Source organism: Salvia miltiorrhiza, chromosome 1, assembly GCF_028751815.1.
Source record: "Salvia miltiorrhiza cultivar Shanhuang (shh) chromosome 1, IMPLAD_Smil_shh, whole genome shotgun sequence".
NCBI classification, from domain to species: domain Eukaryota; kingdom Viridiplantae; phylum Streptophyta; class Magnoliopsida; order Lamiales; family Lamiaceae; genus Salvia; species Salvia miltiorrhiza.
Window position 1 is genome coordinate 24,512,852 of NC_080387.1, and position 25,338 is coordinate 24,538,189.

The following is a 25,338-nucleotide window of genomic DNA, read 5'->3' on the forward strand; positions in this document are numbered from 1 at the left end:
AATGGAGATGGACGACTTCTGCAACAACATGGATCATTCTTGAGATTAAGTTTCTGTACGCTGAAGTTTTAGGCTTCTTGCGTTTCCTTTTGTTGTTCTTTTCTTTCTTTTGACGAGCTCACTCTCGAGCCTCGGGCACTTTGCGTCATTGTGTTTTCACTGGTTTTTCCTTTTTTCTTTTTAATAAAACTTCAATTTAATAAAAAATAGAAATGATGTGGGTTAATGGATATGTATGAGTAATTGCCTATATTAAGTTTGAGACGAATTTATTAGAAGCCCAAAATGCGGATTGAGCCCACAAGGCCGAATTTAATCTCCTGCAGACATGAAGAGCATGAATTAATAGTTAGGATTAATTAATTTAATGTAAGGGTATATAATTTTTAAAAAAATAGTCATAAATATTAATTATGGTTAGTTATTATTATTTTAATTCCATAAATAAATTAGTGAAATTAATAGCGGCACAATTTTTTTTTTGGGGATAAATTAATAGCGGGGCACAGTTTGTTGTACAGCTTAGTCTCTTTGTTGGAAGGCTTCTTTTCTCTTTTGACTAGAAGGCGGCTTTAATGATCGAATTTTCGATCGTTAAAACTTCGAAAACGGTCGTTAATTGTATTAACGATCGAATTAACGATCGTTTTCGGTGGTTGCTGTTCGCTTCATCGTTTCGGGTTTCAACGACCGTTTTTTTTTTATCGTTAAATTTAACGATCGAATTTTTATTTTTAACGATCGAATTTTCGGTCGTTAAAAAGGGAAAAAAAATAAAAAAAATATTTTTTATTTATTTTTTAATAACAATCGATTTTTTTTAACAATCGAATTTTCGGTCGTTAAAAATAAATAAATAAAATATTTTTTTTCAATTTTTTTTATCAATCTATCTCCGTATTAATTCCACAAGTATTTTGGTATTTCTAAGGTATTTTGACCTTAATTGCATATGATTTGACGAACTTCCCAGTGAGTCACCCATCTTAGTACGATTAAATTGGAAGTTCCTTTCGAGTAGTCACCAATACAGAACACACGTATTATTGATATAACTAACACCTATTAAATTATTAAAACTCTATTTCAATATACAATATCATTCATTTATAACTTTAGAATATGTCGAGGTGTTATATATCTAAGACTTGTCGTGCCGGCGAAAATGTATTGTATTAATAATGACTAGCAAATTAAAATATATTTATATATATATATAGGCTATAAACACTTCTTAAAATGTAAAATATGAACTAGTTAATATGTATGAATTCTATGTAGAATACATTTGAATTTTCTGTGTAAATGTAGTAAACTAAATAAGAAAATAATTTTTTTAGAACACTTTAAGAAAAATTAATTTAAAAAAACTAAAAAAAAATAAAAATAATATTAACGACCGAATTTGGTCTTTAAAAAAAATATACTCCCTCCGTCCATGATTCAATGCCCTGTTTGGCATTTAAAAAGTGTCCACAATTGAATGTCATGTTTTGCTTTTTGTACCCTTTTACCCTCCTTCTTTATTTAAAATTGCTACTGTAGTAGCCCGCTCTTTTAATTATGATTAAAACTAGTAAATGCAAATTTTTATAAATAAATCCAGTTTATGGTCCTGATTTTTTTTAGAAACGGAGTTATTATTTTAGCTTTATACTTTTATAAGTATGAGAAAAACGCGACGAGGATTATTGAGCCATTCAATAATTATTATTTTCAAGTTATAACTGACTTAGCAAAGTCATGTTATTTATTAATCGAAAAACAGAAGCATTTATATTTTATTAGTGCTACTAGAAGTCGAGGAATTATTCCGACTGCAACGCAGATTAAATCTACGGATTTAATTTAAGTTATATTACAGTTTATCAAGTTAGCAGGCAAGGAAAAAGATATCAAGCAAGATACAGAAATGCGATATTGAAAATCGAAGCCAGTATTTATTTACAGTTCACAGATTACAGGCTAGTTCCCAGCTTGGGGAAAATCGTCTAGTATATTACAAAAGCTGTAGACTCTATGTGGCCTACTCAGCCACCAACTCCACTCAACATATATCTATGAGACCTACGCACTAGCCAAGTGCGCCATCATCTTTTGCTTTCCTCCCTCAGCCAACCACCACCACTATCTCCAATCCTTTAACTTTACAGCCAACAACTCACTTATTAAAGCACCACCAACTCTCCTCCACTTACTCTCAACTCCAGCAGAGAGCACAACATTCTCTATCATTTTCCTGTCACCAAGAGGTCTCTCCAAAGAGCAGAGAAGCCCCCACTTCGTTCAGCCAAGTTCTCAAGGTAAACTTGCTTTAATGCTCTATTTTCTTTCATTACCCACCTGCAATAAAGAGCAACAACATCAATTTATTTCAGTTCAGTTCCAACCCATTTAATACCTTAAGAAATCGAAGAAGCAAGAGGGAGTATTCATTCACTGCTGTGCCAAACTTTAAGTTCAGCCCAAATCATTCCAGTTCGTTAAGCTCAACGACAAACAGCCAACCAACATTCGTTCTCAAGGTATAATTCTATTTCAAATATCCATTCCAGTAAGCATTTATACCAAGCATGATCATGAGTAGTTTCACAAGGATAGACAATCTTATAAGCATCTTGAACTTAGTTAACACACCAACTATGCGATCATGAGCAAGTGACAGTTTAAGTATGAGTAAACGAGCATAATTTGAGAGTATGCGAAACAAGAATATGGGCACTTTGCCTAGTCCGATTATGTATCGATTAAAATAGAATTGAACGAGAAAAAGACTTAGCTTTGAGAGAAGGGCTGACAGCCCGACGGGGACGACGACGATGGTCGGGACAGGGCTGAACTCACACGGCCTCATCAAGACCCAAGAACAGCTACGGCGTTACCGATCTAGGGGGAGAAGAAGAAGACCGAAACCAGGGCCTGGAACATCGGACGCTCGACAGCAGCGTCCTTCCCTTTTCTGAAATCAGGGCTCGATGTTGGGGGAGGAGAGAGGACGGCGCCGGGGCTTTGACGCGTCGACAGTCGACGCCGCTCGGAGCAGGCGGCAGCGGTGTAGCCGGAGAAGGAAGACAGATCGGATTTGAGGGAGAAAACCGGTCTGAAACTTCAGGGGATATTTAGAGCTTTCGATTCCCTTCACGTTAGAGACGGGGAGAAAGAGAGGCAGGTGCAACCGGCGCCGACTGAGTCGCCGGTTCCGCGGCGGCGGCGGTGGACCTCGGAGACGGAAAAGAGTTTCAGACGGCGACCTTGGCAGTTTGGCGGCTGCTTCGATCGAAGTCTCGGTTGGCGGCAGCTTAGCTGCTGCAGTCGCCGGAGCAATTCGCAGCGAAGCTCGCGAAGAGAAAGGACGGGCGAGAGAGAGGGAGAAGTCTTGTGCGGCGAGGGAGAGTATCGGCTCCAATTGAGAGAGAAAAGAGAGATGACCGATAGTTTGAGAGAGAGAGAGACCGAGTGGGAGAGATAAGGAAGGATTTGGGCCATTTTATGTGGGCCGAATTTTGGGCTTATTTTTTTTAAAACTTGGGCTTTGTTTAATTTGTTTTGGGCTTTCCTTATAATTAATAAATTGGGCCGATTTTAATTACTGTATGGGCCTCTGATTTTAATTTAAGTTGGGCCTAATTTATTTTATTCTACAATTGGGCCTTCGTTTTTAATTATTTTGGAGCTTGATTGTATATTATTTGGGCTTCCATATAGTAAATTCGAATTGGGCCAGTCTATTATTTAAATGGCATTCTCATTATTTCTATTGGGCTCGATTTAATTAAGGAGTTGGGCTGATGCATATTTTATGATGGGCTATTATTCTAGTCCCATTTATATTTCGTTGGGCCAGTTTAATTCATCATTTTGGCCGATTAAATTGCCTTTTTGGGCTAAGATTAATTCTTTTCAGTCCACATTAATTATTATTTGGACCCCTATTTTAATTGTTTTGGGTCGAAGACTTTTTAAGTTGGGCTTTAATTTTTTTTAAAAGCTTGAGCTGAAGTTACTCCTTTGAGCTAAGCCTAGCAGTATCAATTTTTGATGGAGCCCAATTATTTATCAGTAATGAGCCGCCCAGTTTATTAATTAATGTTTTTGGACTTCCGACTTTAAAGCAAGCCATTATTGTTTATTTCATTTAAGCCACTGGTTTATTTAATTAATTGGCTACTCTCTTTTGAGCCTATTAATTATTTGAGGTTACGCTAGTAATGATGCTTCTATCGAAAAGCCCGATAATTTCTACAAGGTCACACCTCGTTTAAAGCCGAGTTAGTCCTTTTTCAATCAAGTACAAATGCGAGGTTTATTTCACGACTAGAATATTCCGATGAGGAAGGAAGAATCACAGTTTTATTCGACCGCGCTAGACGAGAATTAGCTAAATCTATTAACGAGGATTAATAGTAGAATTCCCGATTATCGCTCAGAGTATTAGTTCATGCATACCAGATTCATGCATAGTTAAATTACGCTTTCTCATTAATTAAGAATTTTCCTCGAGGCAATGTCTTATTTTATATTCTCGTGATTAAGGTCAAGCGCGAGAGTAAGAACTACACAAGGAGTTAGAGTACCTTAGCAAAACTTTGCTATCAGGTGGGCAATTTCTTACGCGTAAATAAAATGCTATGCAAGTGTTATGCTTTAAAAATGCAAATTGGATCTTCAAGTGTGTTATGCTTTATTACGCCTAATTGAGTTAAGCTTTATTATGCTTCACGCTAAATGATTTACGCTATGCTGTTTATGCTACTTACGCCTTATGTGATTTACGCTTGATTACGCTTATTTACGCTTGAATGCTTTACGCTGATAAGTTTATGCTTATGTTTGATGCTTGCGTCTGTTGGGGGAGGCCTCCCTCAACAGTACGATGCCGTGTCCGTTGAGGAGGGCCTTCCTCACGGCGCGATGCCCGTGTCCGCTGAGAGAGGCCTCTCTCGCGGCGCGATGCCAGTATGCCAGTATGCCAGTGTTACAGCGTCTATTGGGGGAGGCCTCCCTCAATAGTACGATGCCGTGACCGCTGAGGGAGGCCCCCTTCACGGCGCGATGCCCGTGTTCGTTGGGGAAGGCCTTCTCCACGACACGATGCGTGTTTATGATTGTTAATGATGAAGAATGCGCTCATGCTGTTTATGAATATGGAAATGTTTAATGAGCATAGGATTTGAAAGAAACTTATGCCTCTTATGCGAAGTTGTGTTTTGTTGTTGATATTATGTTATATGCTTGGCACTGCCCACTGAGTACTCTTGTACTCAGCCCTTCGTATGTTTATGTTTGTGCAGGTTGAGCTGTGATGGGCGATGAAGTGTTGTTGCTGAGTGGAGTTTTTGTCGAACTTAAAGTAGGCTCAGAAAGGATACATGTCTTCATACATGTATCTCAGTTATGCATTCCGCTGTAAACACTGATTATTTCAGTTACGCCTTCCGTTGCAAACTCTGATAATGTTTTAGCCAAGCCCCTAATGATGCCTTTTTCCTTTTAAGGAATATAACGCGTATACAAGTTCTTTGAGTACCCTTTTTATGCGAACTATGCCTTTTTCCTTTTTAAGGAATATTTCACGCGTATTCAAGCTCTTTGAGTATTCTTTTATGCACCCCTTTCTAAACCCGCTTCTTAATTTCCCTTCCCCAGTCATGGTTTTCCCGGATTAATTATCCTTAATTAAGGCCGGTCGTGACAAGAAGAAAGAAGCTGAGTTCTACGAGTTAAAGCAAGGAAACAAATCTGTGGTTGAATACGACAAGGAATTCTGCAACCTGTCTAGGTTTGCTCCGCAGACAAGAGAAGCTACGCGGGAACTTGAAGACAAGATGAAGGAAAAATACCCCGAACTGTTTTAGCAGAGATATGCAAATTTCGGGACGAAATTTTTGTTAAGAGGGGTAGTATGTAGTAGCCCGCTCTTTTAATTATGATTAAAACTAGTAAATGCAAATTTTTATAAATAAATCCAGTTTATGGTCCTGATTTTTTTTAGAAACGGAGTTATTATTTTAGCTTTATACTTTTATAAGTATGAGAAAAACGCGACGAGGATTATTGAGCCATTCAATAATTATTATTTTCAAGTTATAACTGACTTAGCAAAGTCATGTTATTTATTAATCGAAAAACAGAAGCATTTATATTTTATTAGTGCTACTAGAAGTCGAGGAATTATTCCGACTGCAACGCAGATTAAATCTACGGATTTAATTTAAGTTATATTACAGTTTATCAAGTTAGCAGGCAAGGAAAAGGATATCAAGCAAGATACAGAAATGCGATATTGAAAATCGAAGCCAGTATTTATTTACAGTTCACAGATTACAGGCTAGTTCCCAGCTTGGGGAAAATCGTCTAGTATATTACAAAAGCTGTAGACTCTATGTGGCCTACTCAGCCACCAACTCCACTCAACATATATCTATGAGACCTACGCACTAGCCAAGTGCGCCATCATCTTTTGCTTTCCTCCCTCAGCCAACCACCACCACTATCTCCAATCCTTTAACTTTACAGCCAACAACTCACTTATTAAAGCACCACCAACTCTCCTCCACTTACTCTCAACTCCAGCAGAGAGCACAACATTCTCTATCATTTTCCTGTCACCAAGAGGTCTCTCCAAAGAGCAGAGAAGCCCCCACTTCGTTCAGCCAAGTTCTCAAGGTAAACTTGCTTTAATGCTCTATTTTCTTTCATTACCCACCTGCAATAAAGAGCAACAACATCAATTTATTTCAGTTCAGTTCCAACCCATTTAATACCTTAAGAAATCGAAGAAGCAAGAGGGAGTATTCATTCACTGCTGTGCCAAACTTTAAGTTCAGCCCAAATCATTCCAGTTCGTTAAGCTCAACGACAAACAGCCAACCAACATTCGTTCTCAAGGTATAATTCTATTTCAAATATCCATTCCAGTAAGCATTTATACCAAGCATGATCATGAGTAGTTTCACAAGGATAGACAATCTTATAAGCATCTTGAACTTAGTTAACACACCAACTATGCGATCATGAGCAAGTGACAGTTTAAGTATGAGTAAACGAGCATAATTTGAGAGTATGCGAAACAAGAATATGGGCACTTTGCCTAGTCCGATTATGTATCGATTAAAATAGAATTGAACGAGAAAAAGACTTAGCTTTGAGAGAAGGGCTGACAGCCCGACGGGGACGACGACGATGGTCGGGACAGGGCTGAACTCACACGGCCTCATCAAGACCCAAGAACAGCTACGGCGTTACCGATCTAGGGGGAGAAGAAGAAGACCGAAACCAGGGCCTGGAACATCGGACGCTCGACAACAGCGTCCTTCCCTTTTCTGAAATCAGGGCTCGATGTTGGGGGAGGTGAGAGGACGGCGCCGGGGCTTTGACGCGTCGACAGTCGACGCCGCTCGGAGCAGGCGGCAGCGGTGTAGCCGGAGAAGGAAGACAGATCGGATTTGAGGGAGAAAACCGGTCTGAAACTTCAGGGGATATTTAGAGCTTTCGATTCCCTTCACGTTAGAGACGGGGAGAAAGAGAGGCAGGTGCAACCGGCGCCGACTGAGTCGCCGGTTCCGCGGCGGCGGCGGTGGACCTCGGAGACGGAAAAGAGTTTCAGACGGCGACCTTGGCAGTTTGGCGGCTGCTTCGATCGAAGTCTCGGTTGGCGGCAGCTTAGCTGCTGCAGTCGCCGGAGCAATTCGCAGCGAAGCTCGCGAAGAGAAAGGACGGGCGAGAGAGAGGGAGAAGTCTTGTGCGGCGAGGGAGAGTATCGGCTCCAATTGAGAGAGAAAAGAGAGATGACCGATAGTTTGAGAGAGAGAGAGACCGAGTGGGAGAGATAAGGAAGGATTTGGGCCATTTTATGTGGGCCGAATTTTGGGCTTATTTTTTTTAAAACTTGGGCTTTGTTTAATTTGTTTTGGGCTTTCCTTATAATTAATAAATTGGGCCGATTTTAATTACTGTATGGGCCTCTGATTTTAATTTAAGTTGGGCCTAATTTATTTTATTCTACAATTGGGCCTTCGTTTTTAATTATTTTGGAGCTTGATTGTATATTATTTGGGCTTCCATATAGTAAATTCGAATTGGGCCAGTCTATTATTTAAATGGCATTCTCATTATTTCTATTGGGCTCGATTTAATTAAGGAGTTGGGCTGATGCATATTTTATGATGGGCTATTATTCTAGTCCCATTTATATTTCGTTGGGCCAGTTTAATTCATCATTTTGGCCGATTAAATTGCCTTTTTGGGCTAAGATTAATTCTTTTCAGTCCACATTAATTATTATTTGGACCCCTATTTTAATTGTTTTGGGTCGAAGACTTTTTAAGTTGGGCTTTAATTTTTTTTAAAAGCTTGAGCTGAAGTTACTCCTTTGAGCTAAGCCTAGCAGTATCAATTTTTGATGGAGCCCAATTATTTATCAGTAATGAGCCGCCCAGTTTATTAATTAATGTTTTTGGACTTCCGACTTTAAAGCAAGCCATTATTGTTTATTTCATTTAAGCCACTGGTTTATTTAATTAATTGGCTACTCTCTTTTGAGCCTATTAATTATTTGAGGTTACGCTAGTAATGATGCTTCTATCGAAAAGCCCGATAATTTCTACAAGGTCACACCTCGTTTAAAGCCGAGTTAGTCCTTTTTCAATCAAGTACAAATGCGAGGTTTATTTCACGACTAGAATATTCCGATGAGGAAGGAAGAATCACAGTTTTATTCGACCGCGCTAGACGAGAATTAGCTAAATCTATTAACGAGGATTAATAGTAGAATTCCCGATTATCGCTCAGAGTATTAGTTCATGCATACCAGATTCATGCATAGTTAAATTACGCTTTCTCATTAATTAAGAATTTTCCTCGAGGCAATGTCTTATTTTATATTCTCGTGATTAAGGTCAAGCGCGAGAGTAAGAACTACACAAGGAGTTAGAGTACCTTAGCAAAACTTTGCTATCAGGTGGGCAATTTCTTACGCGTAAATAAAATGCTATGCAAGTGTTATGCTTTAAAAATGCAAATTGGATCTTCAAGTGTGTTATGCTTTATTACGCCTAATTGAGTTAAGCTTTATTATGCTTCACGCTAAATGATTTACGCTATGCTGTTTATGCTACTTACGCCTTATGTGATTTACGCTTGATTACGCTTATTTACGCTTGAATGCTTTACGCTGATAAGTTTATGCTTATGTTTGATGCTTGCGTCTGTTGGGGGAGGCCTCCCTCAACAGTACGATGCCGTGTCCGTTGAGGAGGGCCTTCCTCACGGCGCGATGCCCGTGTCCGCTGAGAGAGGCCTCTCTCGCGGCGCGATGCCAGTATGCCAGTATGCCAGTGTTACAGCGTCTATTGGGGGAGGCCTCCCTCAATAGTACGATGCCGTGACCGCTGAGGGAGGCCCCCTTCACGGCGCGATGCCCGTGTTCGTTGGGGAAGGCCTTCTCCACGACACGATGCGTGTTTATGATTGTTAATGATGAAGAATGCGCTCATGCTGTTTATGAATATGGAAATGTTTAATGAGCATAGGATTTGAAAGAAACTTATGCCTCTTATGCGAAGTTGTGTTTTGTTGTTGATATTATGTTATATGCTTGGCACTGCCCACTGAGTACTCTTGTACTCAGCCCTTCGTATGTTTATGTTTGTGCAGGTTGAGCTGTGATGGGCGATGAAGTGTTGTTGCTGAGTGGAGTTTTTGTCGAACTTAAAGTAGGCTCAGAAAGGATACATGTCTTCATACATGTATCTCAGTTATGCATTCCGCTGTAAACACTGATTATTTCAGTTACGCCTTCCGTTGCAAACTCTGATAATGTTTTAGCCAAGCCCCTAATGATGCCTTTTCCTTTTAAGGAATATAACGCGTATACAAGTTCTTTGAGTACCCTTTTTATGCGAACTATGCCTTTTTCCTTTTTAAGGAATATTTCACGCGTATTCAAGCTCTTTGAGTATTCTTTTATGCACCCCTTTCTAAACCCGCTTCTTAATTTCCCTTCCCCAGTCATGGTTTTCCCGGATTAATTATCCTTAATTAAGGCCGGTCGTGACAGCTACCCTTTGCCATTCATTACCCCACCCATTTTTTAAAAACAGTTAATTAAAACTTGATTAACACCTAATTATATTACTCTCTCCCTATTTTAAGTATTCTACCTTATCATTTATTCTCTCCATTCTTTCGAACGCAGCTCCGTGGTTGCTGCCGGAATCCGTAGCGGCGCGCCTCCTTCTCTCTGGATCGGAGTCGATCGATTGTGCCTGAAACTGAAACTGGGGCTTACGATTTCTGTGCAGTGCCATGGTTGCTCCCTCTCACCGGATCGGAGTCGTTGCCACCGGAATCCGAAGCGGCGCCATGGATGCTGCCGGGAACCGAGGCAGCCTCCCTCCCTCGCTCTGAATCGCAGCAGATTTTGCCTCCTTACGAAGGCGGACCATGGTTGCTACCAGAAACTGAGCCGACGCCCCTCTCTCTCTCTGAATCGCCGGAAGCTCTCTCTGAACCGCCGGAATACGATTCCGATCTTGCTTCCATCTCTCTGAACAAATCAGAAGAGAGAAAGAAAAGGCCAAGCGAATTGCAGCCCTCCGAGAATCTTTCAGACGCGATCGGAAGAGGCACAACGAATCGCCGAGATCAGAGAGTCTTTCAGACGCGATCGGGAAGAGGCCGAGCGATTAAGGTGATTTCGTTCTGTGATGTTGTTTTCTTTGGTAGGGATTGGCTGGTGATGCCTTGTTATTCTATGTTGTTGTGCTTTGGTGGGGATTGGTTGGTGATGCCTTCTTATCTGTGTATCTATGATGTGTAATTGTTGTGCCAATTTGTGTATCTTTGCCGTATGTGTGTTTGCTGCCGTATATGTTTGTTTGCTACCGAATGTGTGTTTGTTGCCGAATGTGTGTTTGCCGTATTGGTGTTGTCTTTGGTGGGGATTTGCTGTCGAATGTCTGTTTGTGGTGCCAATTGAAATAAGGCAACAAATGTATCTCAATTAAAAAAATGAGGAAAAATAAATGGCAGAAAAAGTTAGCCAAAAAAAATGAAATTTAAGGCAAAATGGGGCCAAAAAAATGAAATTTAATAAACTGAAAATTTTAAATTAAAAAAATAAACCCAAATGGTGCTAAAAATAAATTCATAAATTAAAAACACTCTTTTAATACAAAATTAGTAAAAGTTATCTAATCTCTTAATCAATACCCTTATACTTTATCCACATCACCTTTTTCAGCTTTTCTTAGACTCCGTGCCCACACCCAAATGGAGCACTGAATCATGGACGAAGGGAGTATTTTTTTAAATTATAAAATTTAAAAAAAAATTAAAATTTAAAAATATATATATTAACAATCGAATTTTCATCGTTATAAAATAAAAAAATATTAACGACCGAATTTGCGGTCGTTAAAAAAAATAAAAAAAATATTAAAAATATAATCAACGCCCAAATTTCGATCGTTAAAAAAATTTAAGAACATAAAAAAAAAATCAATCGTGAAACGGTCGTAAATCGGTCGTTAAGGCCACTAAATTAACAACCGAAATTTTTGATTTTTAAATTCAGTCGTTATACGCGTATTTTCTTGTAGTGATTACTATAAAAAATTACTATCTTTTAAAATGAATATAATGTTTCTTTCCCTTAAAAAATTAGTGAAACATAATAAATTATCGGACAGAGCATCCATCAAATTCAACTTATTGAAAAAAAAAAGTTGGAAAACCCTAGAACACATTGCCACGAGAAAACATTTGCACATTCCTCACGATACATTAGGTCAAATTTTATTTGTGGTTAAATAGTTTGGATGTCCATTATAGTAAATTAGGATGAGTACAAAGCCCTAATTCCATCAATATCATCTTTGCCCAAAACCTTTCTGAACCCATTCCCAACTTGAGGGAACATCACCGCACCACCATCTTGGCTATGGCCGAGCCCAAGCACATGCCCCAGCTCATGCAGTCCCACCGTCTGCAAATCAAACGCCCCTCCCACCACCCCATCCACCCACCTCTCGTCCCCATCGAAGTGCAGTCTCCCGTCGGTCGGGGCGTAGGCGTGGGCCAGTATCCCGCCGCTGCCGTCGAAGGCCGACCCGTCGCCGTGGTCCCTCGACTGGAAGCTGATCTTGATGTCGGCGGCGCTGTAGTCCTTGGTGTACCTGAATTTCAAGGGCGAGACGCTGGCCCATATATTGGTGGCGTCGAGGATGGCCTTGTGGGCGTCGGCTCGGGTCCCCGGTGGGAAGGAGTAGGTGAGGTTTCTCCGCCCGGCCGGCCACTTGGGCTGGCCGGGGAAGAAGGTGTAGTGGGCTGTGGTGTTGGGAGGGGAGACATCGCGGACGCCGCAGCGTGGCTTCCCCATGTGGGCAAGGGTGGCGGCGTCGAGGGCGCCGGTGGGTGGGAGGCTGAAGAAGGATTGGTAGTCTGTTACAGCTTGTTGGAGAGCGCCGTCGAAGAGATCATCGTGTGGTGGTGGTGAAGAGGAGGAGGGTTTGTGAATGGTGGTGAGGTATCCGAGGCGGGAGAGGTGATTCTTGAGTTTGGAGAGGCCTTGGGTTAGGTTTCCTTTTTGGGTTCCGAGCAAGGGTTGGAGGAAATCCATGGCGGAATAATGGTGGTGTGGAGATGCAAGAGATGAGCTGCAGAGAAGGAGGAATAGAAGAGTGGTTTCCCTCGCCATCATCATGTTTGTGTTTTCTGATGAAATTGTGAGAATGTGTGTGCATGTGTCACAAATATAAAACCTATTTATAGAGAGAGGTATGTCGATACAAGTAATTATGAAAACTATCCACTTTGTTATTGTAAAGACAAAATAATTTAGTTGTCATTGTTTAAAAATATATGTAGTCATTTTTTATCTATATACAAACTTACTCTTGGGGTGTGTTTGTTTTTTATCCCTCTAAATGGAGGGATAATATAATAAGGTATAAATTTATCATTTAAATTGGAGACCATATTTCTTATACCCCGTCCGTACCATTGATCTTATCATATTTTCTTTTTTGGGTTGTCTTATTGATCTTGTCAGGTTTTCATATTTGGTAATAATTTTACACTATAAACAATATGGTCTCATACTTTTACAATATTAATTTTACTCTCCTTAATAACTGTGCCCAAAAGAAATGGGACAAGCCTAATGGGACGGAGGGAGTACCATTGATCTTATCATATTTTCTTTTTTGGGTTGTCTTATTGATCTTGTCATGTTTTCATATTTGGTAATAATTTTACACTATAAACAATATGGTCTCATACTTTTACTACATTAATATTACTCTCCTTAATAACTGTGCCCAAAAGAAATGGAACAAGCCTAATGGGACGGAGGGAGTATGTTATACGGTTTGAAGGATAATATATTTATCCACTCCTTATAAGGTGGTATAATTAGAATCATACCACCCTCTCTTAGGTATAAAATTATCAATTTCTCAAGGGATAAGGGACTGCCCGAAAAATTATACAACCTGCCCAAATTTTTTTATACATCAAAGCAAACGAAGTAAAATGTGATAAATGTAGTTTATCCCTCCCTTTATACCTCAAAGCAAACAAATACTTCATATGTCCCATAAGAAAGTATCATGTTTTCCATTTTTGTACGTCTCATAAAAAAGTACTCCCTCTGTCCCTGAAATAAGTTCCTCTTTTTCCTTTTTGGGACGTCCCCAAATAAGTTCCTCTTTCTTTCTTTCCATTTTTGGACAACTACCCCACCACTAATAATACTTTATTTATTCTTACTTTTCACCACTCCCAATACTAATTATAGCACTTTTTCAAATTTTCATCACTCTCAATACTAATTATAACATATTTTTCTTCACTATCAATACACTTTACCACTTTTCCTTAAAACTCGTGCCGTCCCCAAAGAGGAACTTATTTTGGGGACGGAGGGAGTATAACTTCTATTTTTGGACATGATCTCACTTTATCTTTTTAACCACAATCGCTCATTTTTATAATTTATCTCGCAATCAATTCAATCGCAACTACTCATTTTCACTCAACATATTATCTATCAATATTTTCTTAAAACTCGTTCCAACCCACATGTGATACTCTCTTACGGGACGAATGAATCATATTTTACACATAATAAATTAGTGAACGTTGTTGCGATCGTGACGATTACATGAACAAGATTTGTTCGTGTATTTGTGAAACAATTTATTTTGCTATTAAACGAATATACAAACCTTAAATTTGTTCATTTTATATAACATATACTCCATTCGTCCATAAAAAAAGTTCCACTTATCCTTTTTTTTTCCACGAAAAGAGTCTCATTTTACTTTTTGAACTATCACATCATGCATTTTCTCCTATATTTAACTATAAATTGTATTTTTATTTTATTTTTTTAACTAAAAATATACCTCAATTCTACTTTTTTCTACTAACACTACCCCTATAAATTGTATCTTTATTTTACTTACAATAACTTTAAACAATTTCATTAAAATTCGTGTCCAACATGATATGAGACTCTTTTTCGTGGACGTAGAGAGTATTTTTTTTACATGATACACAAATACACGAATTCAATAAATATACCGAAAGGTATTTTATTTATAATGACTAGCAAAAGATATATATATATATATATATATATATATATATATATATATATATATATATATATAGGCTATAAACGCTTTTTAAAATGTAAAATACGAATTAGCTAACATGTATAAATTCTATGTAGAACAAAGTCTCAATTGTCTGTGTAAATGTGTGAATTAATTGCGAAAAATAAAATTTTCACTACCTATGAGATTCACACTCAGGACCATGAATTTATCAAATAAGGTGATGAATCAACAATAGATCTTGATGATCAAACGTCTCAGACAACCTTGAGGCTTACGCCTTGCCTTCATAGGCAAAATGTCTCAAATACGCCTATATTTTTAACAACCTTGCTCATAAGAATACAATATTAAACTCAGGCCTCGAGGAAAAGGAGCTGCATTACATAGAACTGAAGTAAGAAATCATTGGTCATCAATAAGATCAGTAGGGATAATGCTACATCACATATTACACATCCAGCATTGGGCGAGCCCAATAAGCCAACCATAAACAATCACGAGAATCAATTTATGGAGTTGATTTTAGAGCAACATCAAAATCACTCGAAGTTATCCTTTCAATTGAACACACAGGTTCGAAAAATATAAATTGAAATAAAAGTAGAAAAAAGATAAACCAATCAATTGAAGCAGATAAACCCTAAAACAAAAATTTCCAAGTAGCAATATAAAATCATAGAATAAAATGGATATTTAAGAATTAAACATCAAATAACTAGGGTCACATTCTAATGGAATTGGAATTGGAATTCACACATAAAGAGGACGACGACTCTGCAAATAATGCTTGGAATTTGGATTTACAGGAATAACACGTGATCTTGAGCATGACGACATTGATTTTATTCGTGACGTAGTCATCGAACGCCTTCGCCTTCTCCAGCTCTACCTGCAAGATCCGCTTAGCGTTGGCGATTTCCTACTCTCCATCCGCCGCTTCGCCACCTGTGACGCCATCTCGCATATGCATTCTTCGAACATGCTCCTTCACCCTCGTCGTTGTAGGCCTCTCGCCACCCGTGCTGCTCCCCTGTGGTGACCATCGACTGATCACGTCGTTGATATCAACGTCTCTATTGATCTCGGAGGATCCGATTGAGAGCTGCAGCTGAGTGGAGTGATCTCTGCTAAAATAGAAATTTTATTAAAAAAGAAGAAAGAAAGAAAGAGAACGGGACCTAAAAACCCATGGGAGCACGGGCGCAAACAAGGGCCGGATCACAAAAGAATCCGTGAAAAAGCAAACAAAATCAGACAAAAACACCCACAAAGAGATCAAAAATCTAAAGTGTCGTCCTCATCCAAATAAACTCCATCGTTCAACATATCTCCCCATTTTTTCTTAGGGGAAGGAGAATGAATCATTACACCTCCAGCCACGGACGACATAGCTCTAGCTGCATCAAAATAAGAGTGAACCATAAAAATTCTACATAATCGCGCTTCCAGACTGAGCTTGTTGTACTTTATTCAAGAATGCCATCGGCGAGGTGTCCAGAACGGTGCCCTGCATCACCGCACCAGTAGCACTACTAGTTGCTTTCTGGAAATCTAAAGACATACCATTCTTGATTATACGCCGGAGCCGATGCTTGATAGAGGACTCGAAAATCTTCCCCTTCTTGGTAACCCCCTTCGGACGCCCACGGCCTCGAGTGGGGGGAACCTCCATCGACGCCGTTCCTAGCGTCACAACCAAAGCCAGATCAGGACTGGCAATATCAGTAGTCGTATCCATCGATTGCCGGGGTGGAGAAGTAGCAACACTCCTCACAAACGGGTCCTCCATATCATCATCTACCGAGCATTCAGTGTTGTCCCCATCATCCACATCTTCTGAAACCCCCTCTGGAACAAAGGTATTAGAAGTGGGAATGTCGACCGACGGATCTTCTTGCCTCCCGACAGCTTTGGAGGGGGGGGCGAGCGAGGGCGAGACTCCTCTATCGTATTCTGAGGCTCCGAAACAGGCTGCTAGTGTTGAATATGCTCTTGTAAAAAAGCAGCCGGAGCACCCGAAGTTTGCCCACCATGTGTTTGAGGAAAAGACTGAGCCAAATTTGAAGAGTTTGAAGGAGCTGAACCCATAGTATGGTTCTCCTCCATCTCATTATCAACAATAACTCCCTCAAGAACCTCAAAAGCATTGCGAGAGATGACAGAATCCTTCTCACTAGAATCTTTTGCGTGCTCATTACCTGGGGTATCAGACCTAGAATCCCCCCCGATGTTTGAAGTAATGTCTGGCTGGGATGCCCAGACTTCGATGCCTGACCCACCATCTGCTGAGGGTTAAGATTCCCATGAGAACCTGTGTTCTTCCAAGTTTGCAAGAAAGGTTTCTTCTTCTTTTGAACCGTTATAAAACCATCTCCTTTCCCGTCTTCCTTCCCGAGATCCACAGCACTCGCTTTCGCTAAAGCTTGCTCTTCCGGCCTTCTTCGGCAATGAGTACTAGAGTGGCCAACAGAGTGACAAAATCCACAGAAATACGGAAGATTTTCGTAGCTTAACTCAATGTCAAAGCAATCAGAACCACGACTTACCGTGATAGTGTATATCAGCTCTTTAGAGACATCGATCTCAATCAAAATCCTAGTAAAATGCCCCACATCGCCATTAAACGTCGGGCCGTCCATCTTAATAGGAGTTCCAATGGCTCGAGCAATAGAGGTGAGAAACTCGGGGTGCCAAAATTCATGAGGAAGGTAATAGATGCGAGTCCATATCTGTATGAGCAAAGAAATTTATTTATACGGGTCAAACTTAGGAGACCAGTCCTTAATCGGTAGAACCCCATAACGAAGCTTCAAAGAAGGATATAACCTTGCTTTAGAATAATCGTCCATTGATGATAGAATAAGCGAAAAAAAACCTCGTCCCAGAGGAATAACATGAAGCGGAAGAGACAACTCCCAAATGCTGCTCAACTCTTCTTGAATATTGGCCGCAAAACGCGGGAGATCTCCTTTACGAAACATCAGCCGTGCGTGAAGAGCATAGGTATAGCCACGCATACGTTCTTGATATAGGGCTTCCGGCATCTCAACACAACGTTGTCCGTTACTCATGATGGGGTGAACCAAGTTGAGGTCGTGGATGAAGACCTCAAGAGATTTAGGGATGCGTTTCCCTTGAACCGCAGCCTTGAAATTTTTAGTAGGGATTGCGTGTTCTTTCAACTTAGGGTTAGAAGGAACCCTAATGCTGGGCGTCTCAGAACTCTGAATACCCGGAATAAACCGGCCTAGATCCACCGGCGGCGGAAAAATAGCAGACGCGGCTCCAAACGTGGGAGTCAAAATTGAAGCCTCGCGAGAGACTGTCATAATCTCGCGCTCAGAAATTCTGTCACGGCAAACACCAACAGGGGGATGTTGCTTCGACAGGCTTAACGCATCGACACGATGGACGTCAAAGTTCGAAGAGATTTTGGGAAAATTGTTGTTTGGAGAAGAGCCATGAACCGGAGTGTCGTCCTTGCAGACGTTAGAATGGAGAAAGAGACCATTGGACAGAGAAGAAATTCCAGGAGGAGCAAACGACATATCGTCGGGAAGACGAAAACTGGCGATATGCAACGGCAGTGGAAGAGAAATCACGTTGAAGGCGAAAACCCTAGGAGCGCCGCCGCCATAAAAAATCCCAGCAGGCACATACAACTGAGTGGAGTGATCTCGTTGAGCTTGAAGTTGGATTTGGTGTGGTCCTTCACTAATAATTAAAATAGACCCAACGGGCAATTTTGTAATCTTAAATAAAAATTGATTATTTTTATGTTTTTTTATCTTTACGAATATGTTTGTTATATAAGAATGATAAATGGATAAAATAAGATAGTATGCTTAATTTGACTTCTAAATTGAAAAGAATAAGAAATTAAGAACTCTATTCTCAAACTCTATATAATTAATTAAATTATCAAAAACTTAATTAAGTCTGCATTTCTCTCCATAAGTTAGGATATTTATAGGCTCTCATGCAAAGAAACTAAATGCAAGAAATAAATAAAAATACTTTAGAAATCACCAACATTAAAAAAAAAGACCCTTCAATTTTTGTGTTGATTGGAACGTCCATAATTTTTCGGCTATTTAGAATCTGAAGCTCCACAATATCTAGATGGAAAGATATCTGAATTGGCTTTTCAATGCAACCGGCGGTTCATTAGTCGAAATTAAACTAAAGAAGTTATTATTGAAATATTGAAGGGTGGTCAACCTGACAGATTCTACGAATTTGAACCACATCAAAGAACGGATAGTTTAATGTATTTAATCTGTGGTGAAAAGTACTATAATGTTGAGATTAGATACATATTACAATAATTTCGAGCTTAGTGTCTCCAAGGACAACTTTTGTTGTAGTCATGAAAACCTTAGAACAATTTATCACGAGAAAAAATCATGTGCATATTTCCTCACGATACACTAGTAAAATTTTATTTGCGGTTGATCAATTTACACTTTAGAATTTATTTGTGGGTTGTCAAATTTTCCTGACGATAGTTAATTTTAGTTAGGATGAGTACAAAGCCCTAATTCCATCAATATCATCCTTGTTCAAACCCTTTCTGATCCCACTCCCAACTTGAGGAAACATGGATGCACCACCATCCTGGCTATGAAGGAGGCCAAGCACATGCCCCAGCTCATGCAGTCCCACCGTCTGCAAATCAAACTCCCCTCCCACCACCCCATCCACCCACCTCTCGTCCCCATCGAAGTGCATCTTCCCGTCGGTGGGGGCGGAGGCGTGGGCCAGTATCCCTGTTGGAAAAGAGAATATCGCAGAGAAAGAAAAATTTCATTGAATGGAAAAGTTAATAGCAACAAGATACAAACTCCTATTTATACTAGGAGAAGCACACAAAAGACGTGAGGACGTCTAAGCCAGCTCAGCAACAATCTATCTTATTTAGCTATTCTAATACCCCCCTTCAAGATGGAAGATATATGCTGATAAGTCCCATCTTGAGCATAATATCACGTAGCGCAGGTGCCGTCAAGGCCTTGGTAAGAACGTCTGCAAGTTGAAGATGGTTCTTGGTGTGTAATGGCTTGATCACGCCATTCAAATATTTTTCTCTCACAGTATGACAGTCAATCTCTATGTGCTTAGTCCTTTCATGAAAAACGGGATTATTGCATATGTAAACAGCAGCTTGATTATCACAATATAGAGGGGTTGCCCGCTGTTGTTGAATCCCAAACTCCAGTAACAGATTCCGCACCCACGTCACTTCACAGCAAGCTTGAGCCATAGCCCGATACTCGGCCTCAGCCGAAGACCGTGATATAGTAGTTTGCTTCTTGGATTTCCAGGAGATTAAAGATGAACCTAGGAAGACCGCAAAACCAGTAACCGAGCGTCTGGTGGTGGGACACGAACCCCAATCTGCATCTGAAAAAGAAGATAATTCCAAACTTGAATTCTTGTCAAAAAATAATCCATGTCCCATAGTCCCTTTCAAGTACTTCAAAACCCGTTCTGCTGCAGCCATATGCCCTTCACAAGGTTTGGAAACAAACTGACTGAGATTATGAACGGCAAAGGTAATATCTGGTCTTGTCAAGCACAAATAAAGAAGCCTTCCTACGAGCCTACGATACTTAGTTGAATCACTCAGAGGTGATCCTTCCTCCAAATCTAGATGTTTTCCTGACTCCATAGGTGAAGAAGTTGGTTTACAGTTTAAAAGGCATGCATCTTTAAGCAAATCTAAGACATATTTGCGCTGACACAGATAAATGCCCTTTTTGCTTCGAGCTATTTCCAATCCCAGAAAATAGGATGGCTTTCCCAAGTCCTTGAACTTGAAATTCTGCCCCAAGAATACTTTGAAGTTACTTACCAGTTCATCATCATTGCTGGCTAGTAATATATCATCAACATACACAACTAAGCACAGAAATTTTCCACCATCTTACTTGAAAAAGAAAGAATGATCAGAAGTGGATTGAGTCAAGCCAAACTTACCCAAAACCTCAGAAAACTTCAAGTACCACTGCCGAGATGCTTGCTTGAGACCATAGAGTGACCGTTTAAGTTTACAAACAGACCCAGCAGGATATGGATGCCCCCTTTCATCAAGCAAGCCGGGAGGCAATTCCATATAGATATCCTCATCAAGGTCACCATAGAGGAAAGCATTATTTATGTCCAAATGAGTAAGAGACCAACCATAGACAGCAGCAAGAGATAACATGATCTTCACAGTAACAAATTTGGCTACAGGAGAGAAGGTATCTAAGAAATCGACACCGGCCTGCTGTGTATAGCCTTTAGCAACGAGACGAGCTTTATAACGGTCCAACGTACCATCAGCAAAGAATTTAGTCCGGAAAACCCACTTACAACCAATAGCAATCTTATCCGGAGGGAGTAAGGTAATAAACCAGGTGTTGTTCTTGATTAAAGCTTCTAATTCTGCTTGCATAGCCTTCCTCCACTCAGCATATAGAGAGGCTTGATGATATGAAGATGGTTCAGGAATAGAAGAGATGGAGCAGATAAGTCTATAATAGGCTGAAGATAAGCGGGAGTAGGAAATGTATTGGTGAACTGGGTAAGGAGAACAGGTGAGTGAGTTACAAATATAATCAGAGAGGTGAGAAGGAGGTTTAATGACCCTGCCTGATTTAGTGGTAGCTACTGGTACATTTGGAACATCAGCAGCAGTGGTATCCACAGAATCAGGAATAGCAGGAGAAGGAGAAGGAGTAGGAGAAGTGATAGGAGACGAGGCAGGACATGTATCAGTAGCAACATGAGGAACAGATGGAGGAGTAGTTGGAGTAGGAGTTGTGATGGGAAAAGTAAATTGGGGCTCAGGAAAATGAGAACTAGGCAGATGAGAGAAAGGGAAAACATTCTCATGAAAAACGACATCTCTACTAATGCTAATGGTTTGAGTGGCAATATTGAGAACTTTATACCCTTTATAACCGGAAGGATAACCAAGAAAGACACATCTAGCAGCCCTAGGGTCAAACTTAGACCTATGACGATCTAGAGTGGATGCAAAACATAAGCAACCAAACACCTTTAGGTGAGTATAACTTGGAGGTTTTTGGAAGAGTATCTCAAAAGGAGAGCACTGACTAGGCAGAACAGATGAAGGTATGCGATTAATAAGGTATGATGCAGTGTGTAGACAGTCCCCCCAATATGGTATAGGTAAGTGAGACTGGAAAAGAAGACTTCTAGCCACATTTAAAAGGTGTTGATGTTTTCTTTCAACTCGAGCATTTTGCTGAGGAGTAGAAACACAAGAATGTTGAACAATTGTCCCATACTTAGTATAAAATTCTCCCAAACTGAACTCGGGTCCATTATCACTCCTAATGACTTTGATTTTCTTGTCAAATTGAGTGTGAATGGTACGGAAAAATTGTGTGAGAATGTCCCTAACATCTGATTTGTGTTTCATGAGAAATGTCCACACAAACCTAGAGTAATCATCGACAATGGTGAGAAAGTATGTGTACCCCTGAATAGTGGGTTGTGAATAAGGCCCCCAGACATCATAGTGTATAAGATCAAATATGGCATTGGAAATATGTTGAGAAACAGGAAAAGATAATCTCTTTTGTTTAGCCAAAGGGCAGACTTCACAAAGTGTGTGTTTACAATTGGTAAGAGGCAAAACTCTAGACAACAATTGTAATTTATTGGTTGACAAATGACCTAATCTAAAATGCCACAAATCGGCAGAAACAGTAGCTCACATAGCTGGTAAAGGTCCAGTGAAGGCGGCTTGAGAAGCTTCTAAAACATAGAGGTTTCCAATCCTGCTACCCTTCCCAATCACAGTCCCCGGAGAAGCTCCCTGAATGACAAAAGAGTTATGAGTAAAGGTCACCGAACATTGGGAAGTACTAGCTAAGGAACTTACAGAGATGAGGTTATATGAGAATGTAGGCACACATAGAACAGATGTCAAAATGAGTGAAGGAGAGAGTTGAATAGTACCAATGCACGTAACTTTAGCACTACTACCATTTGGAAGATTAACATGAGTGTTTTGTGCTATAGCAGAAGAGGAAAAGAGGGAAGCATCATTACATACATGATGTGTAGCTCCTGTGTCTAATAGCAAAAATGAAGAAGAAAATGAAGAACATATGAGAGGAGTTATAGTGACTGTACCACTGAAAGGAGGAGAGGCTTGTGCAGGAACATAATTATTAGCTTGTGTAGAAGCAACAACATCTCCTGAACTATATCCATATGCTCCAGTTGGTGAACTCGCAGAGGAGATTTGCATCTGACTCTGCAAGTAATAGATCATTTGAATCATATCTGTATGAGATAAACCAGCAGTTCCTTTGGTATCACCTATACCATCACCTGCACTAGTTTGATGCACAGCTTTTGAGTTAATATCATCAGTATAACCAGAAGGTTTTCCTCTGCCTCTACCGTATCCCGGTGGATAACCAACAAGGGCAAAACATTTATCCACAGTATGATTGGTTCTTCCACAATGAGTACATAGGAATTTGCCTTTAGCACCTCTGCCTTTAGCATAACCTGTAGAATTAATTATAGATCCAGTAGTATCACCAGCCATTTGAGACATCTGAGGCACAAAATCAATAGATCGTTGGCGCTCTTCTTGCAAAACAAGAGCAAATATCTTGGACAAAGGTGGAAGAGGAGTTGTAGAGATAATTTGCGATCTAATCTGAGAAAAAGAAGGATTCAAACCGATGAGAAACTGCATGGAGCAATCCTGCATCTGATACTCCATCCATTTCTTTGAGCTGTGACATCGACAATTATCGCAAACACACCAACGCGCAGGCTGATAATCTCTGTATTCATCCCACAACACTCGAAGTTTAGTGAAATACACCCCAACATCATCAGATCCTTGTTGTAAGGTGAATAACTGCTGCTTAAGTTGACAAATTCTGGCTAAATTGCCTTGTGAGAACCTATCCTTCAAATCATTCCAAATGTGAGCTGCATCATCTATGTACATGATGCTAGAGCTAATATCTGGTATAACGGAATTACGAATCCACGATACAACCATACTATTGCAGCGCATCCATTGAGTGAAGAGCAGATCGGTGTGGTGAGGACGAGGAATAGATCCATCGATGAAGGCGAGCTTGTTCTTCGCGATAAGAGCAGTAATCATGGAGCGATTCCAGTTGGTGTAGTTTGATCCGTTTAATTGTTGCGTGACAAGTTGAACACCTGGATTATGACTCATCGGAAGAAAATAAGGACTGGATGGATCCTCGTAAGGAGGTAATTGGTTAGGGTTTTTGGTGTTTGAAGGTGTGGCGGGAGCCATTGGAGAAGAACAGCGGAAGACTTAATTTGCTCTGGATACCATGTTGGAAAAGAGAATATCGCAGAGAAAGAAAAATTTCATTGAATGGAAAAGTTAATAGCAACAAGATACAAACTCCTATTTATACTAGGAGAAGCACACAAAAGACGTGAGGACGTCTAAGCCAGCTCAGCAACAATCTATCTTATTTAGCTATTCTAATAATCCCACCGCTGCCGTCGAAGGGCGAGCCGTCGCCGTGGTCCCTGTACTGGAAGCTGATCTTGATATCGGCGGCGTTGTAGTTGTTGGTGGAGCTAAATGTGAAGGGCGACACGCTGGCCCACATATTGGTGGCGTCGAGGATGGCCTTGTGGGCGTCGGCTCGGGTCCCCGGCGGGACGGAGTAGGTGAGGTGCCTCCGCCCGGCCGGCCACTTGGGCTGCCCGGGGAAGAAGGAGTAGTGGGCGCTGCTGTTGGGGCGGAAGACGTCCGGGACGCCGCAGCGCGGCTTCCCCATGTGAGCGAGGGTGACAGCGTCGAGGGCGCCGGTGGGTGGGAGGCTGAAGAAGGATTGGTAGTCTGTTACAGCTTGTTGGAGAGCGTCGTCGAAGAGATCGTCGTGTGGTTTGTGAATGGTGTTGGTGTTGAGGTATCCGAGGCGGGAGAGGTGGCTCTTGAGTTTGGAGAGGCCTTGGGTTAGGTTTCCCTTTTGGGTTCGGAGCAAGGGTTGGAGGAGATCCATGGCGTGTGGAGATGCAAGAGATGAGCTGCAGCAGAGAAGGAGGAATAGAAGAGTGCAAGAGAGCAAGTGCGGAAACTTGGTTTGCCTTGCCATCATCATCATGTTTTGTTGTGAATGTGAGTTTTACAAATCTAAATATGCTATTTATAGAGCTATATGTCGATACATGTAATTATGGAAACTAGCCATTTTTATAAAGATAGACTAACGTTTAGTCTTCATGATTATAAAAATGTATTTAGTCACTTTTTAATCTATATCAGAAGTTATCCTTAAAATACTTTTCAGACAGGATATAAAGGAAAAATAAATAACACCTATATATGGAGCTGTTACTCCACGCCGGTTATATGAACAAGATTTGTTCATGAATTTGTATATAAGTTCATTTTATTATTAGAGGAATTCACCAACTTGTTCGTTTCATATTTTCATGTACCATTTTTTTTTCCTTTTTGACCTTTTACACAAATACACAAACACGCATTTTCTTAACAATCAATAGTTTTTATAAAGACACTATTTTTTTATTCTAATAATCTTTGGTTGATAATTTTATCTTGGAATGAGGAATAATTAATAAAAAAAAAATCTCTTTAGAGATGTATTATTTGACACGTCATAGTTTTCAGTTTAGATCGTTTCATTGAAATGTTTCATTCTAGCTATTTTAAGACACT

The 25,338-nt window shown here is 40.2% G+C and overlaps 4 protein-coding genes and 1 long non-coding RNA gene across 7 annotated transcripts in view; 2 read left to right on the forward strand and 3 right to left on the reverse strand.

The window, feature by feature from the left end:
- LOC131007125 (uncharacterized) overlaps positions 1-5,584 on the forward strand; it is a 68,082-nt gene extending 62,498 nt beyond the window's left edge. The window contains exons 1-4 of one of the 3 annotated variants that reach the window (XR_009095920.1): positions 1,672-2,303; positions 2,379-2,525; positions 4,534-4,596; positions 5,292-5,584. The gene's annotated coding sequence lies outside the window, so the exon portion shown is untranslated. Of the gene's footprint in view, positions 2,526-4,533; positions 4,597-5,291 lie in introns of those variants that run through there. The other 2 variants (XR_009095921.1, XR_009095918.1) reach the window with 2 other exon arrangements.
- Positions 5,585-6,325: 741 nt separating this feature from the next.
- Positions 6,326-9,889, forward strand: LOC131007131 (uncharacterized). The gene is made up of 3 exons (XR_009095923.1): positions 6,326-6,888; positions 8,897-8,959; positions 9,655-9,889. It is a non-coding gene; the product is annotated as an uncharacterized LOC131007131 (long non-coding RNA).
- Positions 9,890-11,836: 1,947 nt separating this feature from the next.
- Positions 11,837-12,697, reverse strand: LOC131004469 (metalloendoproteinase 1-like). The gene has a single exon (XM_057931188.1). It carries the CDS (start codon positions 12,695-12,697, stop codon positions 11,837-11,839), a length of 861 nt encoding a protein of 286 aa, XP_057787171.1.
- A 6,409-nt stretch (positions 12,698-19,106) lies between these two features.
- Positions 19,107-24,743, reverse strand: LOC131007133 (metalloendoproteinase 1-like). The gene is made up of 2 exons (XM_057934293.1): positions 24,145-24,743; positions 19,107-19,393 (listed from the first exon to the last, which is right to left on the reverse strand). Exons 1-2 carry the CDS (start codon positions 24,656-24,658, stop codon positions 19,143-19,145), a joined length of 765 nt encoding a protein of 254 aa, XP_057790276.1. The 5' UTR covers positions 24,659-24,743; the 3' UTR covers positions 19,107-19,142.
- On the reverse strand, positions 22,110-24,002 carry LOC131007132 (uncharacterized). The gene is made up of 2 exons (XM_057934292.1): positions 22,776-24,002; positions 22,110-22,455 (listed from the first exon to the last, which is right to left on the reverse strand). The coding sequence occupies exons 1-2, from the start codon at positions 23,932-23,934 to the stop codon at positions 22,421-22,423; spliced, it is 1,194 nt and encodes a 397-aa protein (XP_057790275.1). The 5' UTR covers positions 23,935-24,002; the 3' UTR covers positions 22,110-22,420.
- Positions 24,744-25,338: the final 595 nt, after the last annotated feature.